General features: G+C 41.1%; 1 protein-coding gene across 2 annotated transcripts; it reads left to right on the top strand.

Annotated features, from left to right (window-relative positions):
* The first annotated feature begins 2074 nt into the window (after nt 1–2074).
* Nucleotides 2075–9095, top strand: errfi1 (ERBB receptor feedback inhibitor 1). Of its 2 annotated transcripts, XM_005815424.2 has the most exons (4): nt 2075–2259; nt 5438–5648; nt 5808–5884; nt 5997–9095. In XM_005815424.2, exons 2-4 carry the CDS (start codon nt 5494–5496, stop codon nt 7034–7036), a joined length of 1272 nt encoding a protein of 423 aa, XP_005815481.1. In that variant the 5' UTR covers nt 2075–2259; nt 5438–5493; the 3' UTR covers nt 7037–9095. The 2 variants fall into 2 exon arrangements, with proteins under 2 accessions (XP_005815481.1, XP_023181249.1); XM_023325481.1 differs by lacking the exon at nt 2075–2259 and having other exon boundaries at nt 5628–5717.
* The last annotated feature ends 1025 nt before the right edge of the window (nt 9096–10120 follow it).

Below are 10120 nucleotides of genomic sequence, written 5' to 3'. Positions count from 1 at the left end.
ATGACTACCTTTAAAAGGCACTTCCTGTGAGCAGTGACATCACAGTGTGGTTCACAGGCAGGGAGGGGACTGGGGAAGTGAAGGGAGGAGAGATCACTTGGACATGAAACCTATTTATGTTTTTGGCGGCACATGGAAACCAGCTCACTTGGAGATTCACTGAGTAATTCAAAATAAAAAACAGCTTTATTACACTAACCATCCACTTTTTTTTTTATCTTTCTCCTACCCCAACCAGGCAACCTGAATCCTGTCATTGGTGCTCAAATACACTGCAGGTTCCACCTCTTTTCACTTCATTGGTCACAACTTGTCCGGAGGAATTCGAAAAATGTGGCTGAAATTATAAAAGGGGATTAGTGAGCGTCTGGTCCGTGCGAGGGCCAAACATGCAATGATAAGCCTTTTTGGGTTTGGAAGCAGGGGAAGCAAGCTGCAAAGGATTCCCAAACTCAGGAAGAGGAACAGTCTGTTCTTTCTCTTTCTGCACACGCACACCTGTGCTTTTCTGCCTCTATTGATTCCACTTGTTTGTAGCCATTGTGTCACTGTGTTTGCTTAGTGTGCATGTCACTGTTGGGTTTGTTTAGCCCAGTTAGATTACAGAGTTAATACAACACCACTTATGGCCTAGCAGGCCTAAGTGGCAGGAAATGCTAGGTGGGACAGACAGGGCATTTAAAATTGTGCATATTTTAAATTAATGAGACTAAACTCTCTCTGTGTTGCTGCGTTCAGAGGTCGTCATGTCTGGCGAGCGGGAAACAGGCCTGGCTGAAAGAAAATACAGAGGGAGAAGGAGAAAAATAACTGCTTAGCTCAGTTAAGCTGTGCAGATAAAGGTGTTTCTTTCTGCCTGCAGTCAGTGTTATCTGGAGCCATCCCCATTATCACATCTGTCTGCTTGCAGACCTGTGCTCCTGCCTCTGCAGCCTCGTGCTCATGATTCTTTTTATTTAGGTAAAGCAGAGCTTGTATACAAGAAGGTTTGAGAGGTCTAATCCAGCACTGCCCAAACATTGCATAAGGAATTTAGGGGCACACTTGCCTTAGGGACTTCTTGCAATCACACCTTGTTGCTATCATTTGTCACAAACTCAAATCTGGGAGCACCCGACTCAAAAGTATTCTAGTTGCAAGCTTGCAATGGTTTAGTGTGAGTGTTTGTGACCAGAGCAGAAGGAAATATTAAAATGTGGCTCGCTTGGTTCATCTCTAAAGTTGGACCTCTGACCCAGGAAGAAGACCCACCCAAAGTAAGTGAGTTCTGGTTGCAAGCCAGAAGATTTGTGGGATTTGCTCATTTTTTCTGTGCTAACTACTAATAGCAACTCAAGCAGATAATGTATATGTTTTCCTTTTAAAAGTTCAAACACTAACATGCTTATAAGGTACTAGGTGCACCTCTTGTTTAATAAGAAATCTATCAGAAGTGCCAACTTTCACTATGTTTCACACGCGTGGATACTGAACTTGAGGCTGCTTTAGCTTTCTCAGTAGTAAATCCTACTTCAAGGAGGGTTTTTATCGTAGTTCCTGCTGGAGTCAAAATCAGACTTGCAAGTACAAAGGGAATGCATCATTTGTATCAAAATGAGACTGATTTCAAGTTAGATGTTTTTCTTCTAATGTGTTTTTAAACCTACCTTACCCATATTTAAGTGCTCTTCCGGTGAGCAGGAGGCCCTCACCAGTCACAAAGTTTGCATGTTCAACAGGCCGGTTCTGATCTAATCAGTTTGAGCATACAACAGCCAGATTCTTCACAATAGCTATTGTTTTGAGATATAGTCTCTCAGTTTATTGCATGCAGGTAAAACCCACTAATAAAGAATTACCTTCTAACTAACTATGCCTCATTTATTGTGCGCCAACTAAATATCTAAGTGCACACCTAAATGTTACCCCATGCCTGGGTTCAAGGGCGATTCTTCAATCAATATGCAAGTGACGTGTAGCCAGATAATTCTGGTTAAAAAGAGGGACTGCGCCTTTAAGAGAGGGGAGAGGCGGAGCCTGCGTGTCTCTATGGTGTGGAGCTTATAAAACATTTCTCAATACAACACTGGAGGGATCTAGAAGTGTCACAGTGTAGTCGGAGCGCCGCCAACTTGCAGGCGTCTTGATCTTAATGCATTAGAAATCTGAAGACTTTACAAATTCAAGCTAAACCCAGAGAAAAGCAGCAGATCGTTATTTATAAGGACAAAAGGACTGTTTGTGGGCCAGTCAGCGAGGGAGATCAGAGGAGTTATTTAGGTGAGTCCATAATGTGATATTTAAATTTTTTGCTTAGGGCACACTTGATGCAACTTCAGATCACACTTCTTTTATTATTACTATTGTTTGCTTTATTTTTCTTTTCCATCTATTTTTTTATTTTTAATCAAATAAATAATCTAATCCAAATTGGAGTTTCTGATTACAGTTCTGACAGATGAGCTAGAAATTCTAAGCAGATTCATAATCATGTACAACAATTTAAAAACGAGTGAATAATCATATTAGTGTTGCTTAAATTGCGCGTTTAATCCAGGGGCTGCAATATCAATTCCTGACATATATCCCACCTACACATGAAAAGGTAATCATTCATTGTGTATCATCACTGTGCTTGCCAAATATCTGTCCTCTGTGTTGTGGCGTGACTCACTTGGCTGCTACAGGGCTTTTAACCATTATTATCTCAATCCGGTAAAGTGAGGGGGTGTGCGCGCTGTTTGCTTGCCGCACAGGTAGAGCGGGTATGGTTGCTCGGAAACTGCTGCAGGGATATCATGAGCGGGGTGTGAACCGCTGCTTTCAAGCTCTGACTCCGACTTCTACTACCAACTTTTAAAACCAGAGGGAAATAAACTAATGCACCACCGTGTCAATTTATTATTATTACCCTTTTAAGCAAGAGTTTGTCCAACTCTACAACCATAAAAAGCCCACACTGTCTGGCCAGAAGGTCAGAATTAATTGACTGAAAGAATTTCTCTTGAGGAGACGGGGTACATCATTTGTTTAATCCTGTTGCCTGTAAATGCGCCTGTGGTTAGCTGCCAGAATGGACTGTCTTTGCACCTGTTGCAAGAGGAAGCGCAAGCCTCAGGGGCTTCATTATCGAGGATCATGTTGCTTCCCGTCTCCGCCGAACCGAATCGGCAGCCCAGGACATGAGGAGGTGGGAGAAGAGGAGGGGGGGCAGGCTGGGGCTCCTGCATGCCTTGTTGGGCAGTTTGGCTTGTCTCGATGGTCCTCGTGCTTCCTGTTGTTTCAGAGCTTTGTTTCTCAGCAGCTGTCAGGTCAGCACATAAATACATGGCTCAGGAGACCAGAAGCCGTCACAGCAAGCCTGCAGCATAAGCAAACCTTGCAACTGCTTTGCACCCAAACGAGCACTTCCTGAAGGACAAGCCTTCAAAATGCAACAGTTGAAAACAAACTTGGCAAAATCTTTACAACTTGAAAGTATGCTAACAGAGCCATAAATGGTGCAAATTAAATCTTTTTTTTTTTTTTTTTTTGCTGCGTGTTTGTGAGCTGCGGTCACTTGCATACAGAAACAACAGGTTTTTCTGGCAGACACCCAGTTCTGGTTTTGTTTGAGTTTGGCCAATTTCAGTTTGTTTTACATTATCAAAACAAATACAAATAAATACAACCATGAATTCAATGAACTAGGAAATTAAATAAGCTATAATCTTTCTCTATTTGACCTATTTACCATTGATCAGAGCTAATCAAATCAAAACTGACGATTCAGATCTCTAGTCGCTTTAATGTTGCCTCTCTGTTCCTTAAACAGATAAACAACTTCCATATCTACTATTTACATTTTATTAAAGTTGCAGCTATAAACTATTTAGTAGCTCTTTAGACAGTTTGCATGTCATAAATCAGTGGGGCCAATAGTTTGGTAAAATTTCTACTGGTGAACATATTTATTTAGTGTTACAGAATTACAGTGTTATTAGCTGGCAATGCTAACAGTAAGTAGCACAGCTATAATTGACAAATTTTACTGATTCTCCAACTTGAGTCAACTTGCTCAAGCCATTTTCATATCTGAGTTTTAATGCACCATAGTTATACTGTGGAAAACACCATAACTATATAGGAAGTATATCTTCTTCTTTTGTCCAGGCTGAGGTTGCATGCTCATTGTAGCTATTAGGAGGGACATAAACAAAAATTAGAACATTTTTTCATGGTTATTTGTGGACAAAACTTTAACCTATTTGCGATTCCTGTGGAAAATTCAACAAGAATTCTCCTTAAAGTCAGAATTGTAACAATCCAATATGGCTGTCAGGCATCGAAAACTCTACAAGTTGTAGGCGTAAACTATTTGTTTGGTTCTCTTGTGGTTATTATCCCATTAAGCAGGTGACAAAATAGTTAATCTCTCTCTGCATTAATTAATACTCATGCAACCAGATAAAATGAAGAGAAATGCAACATTATTGTCCTGCATCGCTGCTGGTAGGCAGATCTAAAGTGATTTAAACAAGAACCCACTCAAGCTCCAACATCCAAAGCAAATTTAAACTCAGCTTGGTTCTGATAGTCCCAAGTCAGATTCTGCTCAGGACCTCATACAACCTGACAGTGTTCGTCTGCTGCACAGGAAGTTCTGCTGTTCTTGTGAAAAATGGAAAAAAAAAAAAAACTGGCTAAGTATGTCTTGATCTGGGATTTATCTATGATGACTTGCCAGATTTTTACAACAAACTATAAACTCTCCGCAGCAGTTTCCAAGCACAGCTCTGCTTAGACAGCGACACATGTAAATGTAAATTCAGTGTCACACAAAAGCCAGATCAAACTTTGCTCCCAGCGCTCACAGCTGACCCCAGAAATATCAATACGCTGCGAGGTTTCCACCCCTCTGAATATTGTATTCATTGTTTACTCAGGCCTGACACATACTTGTCGTGACACAAGCATTCAGGTCACTTGACATTCGGAGTTCTTGCAACATCCAGTCTATCTGCGGTAACAGGAGGAGCCCCTTATAGTTTCCTATTCAGGAGGAGCAGGATTGCGGCACTGGTGCGTGGCACAGTCGTGTTTTAAATAAACTAGAACCATTATGAGGTGCAGAAAAGAAAATTGAAAGTTGGCTCTGGCTCTCTGGCTTGTGTATGCACAAACAGTCTAAAACATACAGATTGGACTTAAAATTGTTTCATTTGTATCTTAGTCGCTTTCGGAGTGAAGCTACAATACCTGAGATAAGTATTTCCATGTTTATTCTTTTAAAAAACAGAACAATATTAAAATTGCGCCAGTTAAGCAACAAAGAGGAGAATATTTCCTAGAGAAGGATCTTGTCAGTCATGAACTGCTTGACGTTTTGTGTTGGGGTTTCCTCTCTGTCTTCTTTTGCTTTCAGTCTTCATTTCACCATCATCCTCCTCAAGTCTGCCTTTTGTGTGTGTTTTTTTAGACAGAGGAGAGAAGCAGGGGCAGCCGGCCCGGTGATCTGAGTGTTTCCTCGCTTTGATGCGATCCGACTGTGCCTGGAGCATGTCCACAGTGGGCCTGACTACCCAGGAGATCTCTCTTCCCATAGAAAACCCCTTCCTCCGGGGCAGCTACTGTCACAGCATGGCTGGATCCAAACCGTCCTGGAGCTACCGCCAGGAACCCATACACAAGTAAGTGTTTGGGTCTCGAAGTTCATCAGGGCTTAGGCACGGGTGACACGTTGAGGAGAAGCAGTTCAGGTTCGTCTTAGAAGTGTTGTAAACAAAAAAAAATTATGCTTGTGTGATTTGACGTTCTGAAAATCTAAAATATATTGTTTTAATTTACAGTTTCTACTTTACAATGGACCGCCACATAGAATCGAGCTACCGAACTCAGCAGAAAGCGCCGCCCCAAAGCCATGAGAGTAAGTGTGTGTTGGATTATGGTTTTTTTTTTTTGAAAGATGGAGTTGTAACCTATCTTAAAGCCTTGTTTCACTGATTCAGTGATTGTTGTACTGTGGTTTTTATCAACAGAGCTGAAATACAGTCCCAAGTCTCAGAGTTTAGCTCAGAAGAAATCCCTACCCTCCCATCTGTCCCTGTCCCACGCCATGGAACCATCCACCCCGGGTCCTGCAGATGACATGCAGAGGCTTTCTGTCAACGAGAACAGTCCACCTGTAACGCCAGTTAGATGTTCAAAGCCCCTGCCACCCATCCCACCACAAACGGACATCTCCACTGAGCAGGCTATGGATCATGAGGTGGAATCTTTCACCAGTGAAGATGAAAGCTGCCGCCTTGTCTCCAATGATGAACGGTCTTCCAAATCTTCTCCTTTTCGATATGGACTCTCCCACAGAAGGAGCTTAAGAAATGTCGGGGAGATAAACTATGCTTATTACGATGGCCCTTTAAGGCCACATATCCAGCAGCACTCCCAACCCCAACCCCAACACCAGCACCATAACCATCCCGCATATCATCAGCAGGAAGTGCGACAACAGCATGAACAGCAGCGACAGGAACCACCAGAGCATGCGGCCTGTCCACGACCACAGGACAAAGCTCAAAGGAAGCTACGACGTTCTCACTCTGGCCCTGCGGGCTCTTTACACAAACCTTCATTTATGCGTCTCTGTCCAAAACGTTACACCAATGGTTCAGACAAACCAGAGGTGCCACCCCCAATCCCTCCTCGCATGGTCAAGACTACAGAATCGCGCCGCTGGTCAGCAGAGGTCTCCTCAGGGGCTTACAGCGACGATGATAAACCACCCAAGTTGCCCCCAAGGGACCATTTTCCCAGAAGCATCTCCCGCACCCCAAGTCCAAAGAGCCTCCTCCCCACATATGAAAAGGGAGTCATGCCCAAAACTCAGAGTTTTGCGCCGGACCCCAAGTACGTTAGCTGTCGGTCTTTTAATAGACAGAACAGTGAGGGCTCTGCATGCACCGTTCCTATCATTGTGAAAGGCGACAGCAACACTCATTACTACATTCTGTCTCAGCGGTCTTCGTTTGCAGATTCGTCCTGTGACTGCCACACCAAGAGGAAAGTAGATCTAGTTTAGTTTGAGAGGTTCTAGTGGAAGGAGAAGGACTGTACATGAGCAAAAAAGTAAATAAAACAAACAAAAAAAACACTCGACAAAATAGTGAAACCAGACGCTAACAACAGTCAAACTGCTGCTTTTTACAGTTTTTTTCCTTAATACCCCACATATTTTTAACTCACAGGGTATGTGTGCACTGTATACAGTTACTGGTAATGTTGAACAGCTATCACAACTAAGATACTTCGTCGGACTAAGGATTGTGATCAACATTCAATTTTGTAGAGCTTATTTTTGATATGATTTTATTTCATGACATTCATTACTGTACTGTTTGTTTGTTTTGTCATTGACGATGTGGTACAATCAAAAGGGGCAAGCCGGCCTTGCACCCTATGTGCTCAGTGTTTTGTGTCTGGAATAGTGGGGATGGTTTTTTTTGTAATGCACATGGGGTTTTCTGTGATGCTGCTTTTGTATCTTACAAGGGACAAAAGGTCAGTAAATGTAAACCATGTAACACTTAATATATGAAGTCTAAACCCCATCCCAGTGAACTTTTTAATGAAATGAAGGATCCTAGATATCAGTGTGATGTTTTATCCCAACTTTGACGTGATGTAGTTCAAGTTCTACTCGTTCTGTGTTTTCCCCACATGGCACGTTGTTTCTGGTAGCTATGCTTGTTTCCAAAGGAATCTTTGGTGCAGCTTATATGGAGAACTTGTCTGTTGATGAAAGTATTTGTGTTTGTGTTTGTGCATGTGATTCACAATCGTTTAGTGGTGGACTTTCTGCAATATGTAGAGAATTGTCAACACAACCTGTTACTGTGTGCTGTTTCTTTTTTTTTGCACACATTCAGTTATTTCCAGTCTGTGTCCTGGTCTGTGCAGGTTGCACAGTAATTGTGTTCATGCATCCTTACTGAAGTTTCCTCAAACTGTTAAAGGAAGCAATAGTTATTCTTGTTTGTGCTCAAAAGTTGGACTTTCCGAGGTCTCAGTCAGAAAGGGAACAGAAATGCCTCAAACTAATATCCAATATGGCTGTCGCACATGAAACACATAGTGGAAAGTGTGTTTATAAGCTATTTATTAGCACTTCTGATAGTGTGTGTTGTATTAAACCACTGACATACATACTTATTTTTATGAACATGTTCATTTTAGAGTTTGCTTAAGAAGGAAAGGAATATATTATTAGTTGTATTGTTCAATCCCACAAGCTTTTCCGATCTTTTGAATCCACTCAACACGTCATTCTCTAAATCTGACTTCCAAGTCAAACTGAGCTCAGCATTACTTTTGGTCACGTTCTGAAGAAAGTATTACGACATTTTTCAACTCATTCAATTTTTCCTTTAAATTGTCTAAACGGTTTTAAAATATTAAAGTTTAGGCCCCCAGCTCAATATGTGACTTGACTTTTGACCTAATATTCATAAATAGATTTGAAATCAGGCAGATCTGCAATAAGGGATGTCAGTCCAACCAGTTAATACAGCGACGGTGCAGGATTCAACCTCCTGCCTGCCTGACACCGACTTTCCTGTTCTGCACACGCATTCCTTGCTTTACGTGATTGCAGTGGGTGTGGCCTGAAAGACTTTGGCTGCTGGCAGCCAGGAAAGACGTATGAGTTTTATTGTTGTAGATTATTCACCAAGCACCCGGATGTTGTGAAAATTGTAGCACATGTATTGAAGTAACCCCTTCTGTATCAAACACGGTGTTCAGTTTTTGGGAAACATGACCTTTGAGGTCAGCCGGTCATTGAAGTCTACCCCCTCTATCCTCCTCTTCCTCACCAAACATAATGTTGCTTTTTGACCTAAATGTTTGAAATGTTTACATCACACACTATTTAATCTTAAGGTATTCGTATGTCTTATGAAAAATAATGAAACTAAATGAAGACTAGTGTATCAAGAAATAACTTCTCTGCTGTGGTTGAAACAAAATGCACTGGGAGAGTTCAGTATGCTTTGTACAGTATTTAACAATTCCATTTGTTATTATGAATAGCTGAGACTTTTAAAAGAAAGCCAAAATAAAATGACTTATTTATGAGCTTGCTTCAGTCTTGTTTCTTGAATCTGTCAGTGTGAACTCAGTTCCTTTCAGCTGTTTGGCCTGTTTTATCACCCACACGCCCTCATGCTGTGCCTTATTGTGACTGGCCTCCATCCAGAGAAAGAAGAGTGACAGGTGTAAAATCTTCCTCTTCCTGGTTAAACAGCAATTTCCTCCTTGCATGACTGCTCTCCTGTTCCCTGTCAACCAACTTTGCACACAAAGGTTTTTTTTTATACATTTTAACAGTAATTATTATTTTTTATTCTTCTGTTGAGTCCAGGTGGCAAAAGTCAAATATCCCCTAAATCAGCTGCAGACCAACTGCTGTCATGTTATACTCAGTTAAACCTTTCAGACATGCATAATAATTTGTGATTCTCTAGATTAGGTGTTTTTTAAAATTTATTTTTGCAACAAAGGGTGGCAGCTTGATCTACTCAGAACATGCCTTTTTACTTGGTTCACTCAGGCAAGCTTTAGCATTGAGAAAGGCAGATTGCTTGTTTTAAACTTCTGTTGAACTGGAAGTTAATAAGCAAAGTTTGTGACAAGCATCTGAATACACAAAGTGGCATCATTATAGTAAGAAGGAAGTATTTTTTTTTTGTCGGCTTTATCTTTTGGTAGATATTTTTAAAACTTTGCCCACGGGATATTTTAAAGGTAAATCATTCAGCATGTCAATCTATTTCTGTCCTCTTTCTGTTTTCCTTATTTTATGCTCCAAAATTGGTCACGACTTCCTGTCTTTCCTTACTAAGCTGTTTTCAGAGTAATTAACTTCCTGTGAGTGAATTTATTTCAAGCTTAAGACTTTTATTCTGACCTCAAAGTTCTCGCTAATTGTTTGACTTGTGGAGCTTGTTCTTTGGATGACAACTATTATGATGAGTCCAGCCACAGATTCAGCTATTGTTACACTCCCTCTGCTGGCTGTCTTGAGCAAGGCATGCCTGTGTTTTCTGTGTTAAGAAAGATAATTACCTTAAGTTGGATATAATAATTTTAAAGATTTAAAATTAAC

The sequence above is a fragment of the Xiphophorus maculatus genome, chromosome 20, assembly GCF_002775205.1.
Source record: "Xiphophorus maculatus strain JP 163 A chromosome 20, X_maculatus-5.0-male, whole genome shotgun sequence".
NCBI classification, from domain to species: Eukaryota; Metazoa; Chordata; class Actinopteri; order Cyprinodontiformes; family Poeciliidae; genus Xiphophorus; species Xiphophorus maculatus.
This window is presented reverse-complemented; position numbering and strand designations above follow the sequence as displayed.

Coding starts and splice junctions, on each gene's coding strand:
- errfi1 (XM_005815424.2), top strand. CDS start 5,494: ATGCGATCCGACTGTGCCTGGAGCATGTCCACAGTGGGCCTGACTACC. Junction 5,649..5,807: donor CGCCAGGAACCCATACACAA/GTAAGTGTTTGG, acceptor TTTAATTTACAG/TTTCTACTTTACAATGGACC. Junction 5,885..5,996: donor GCCGCCCCAAAGCCATGAGA/GTAAGTGTGTGT, acceptor TTTTATCAACAG/AGCTGAAATACAGTCCCAAG.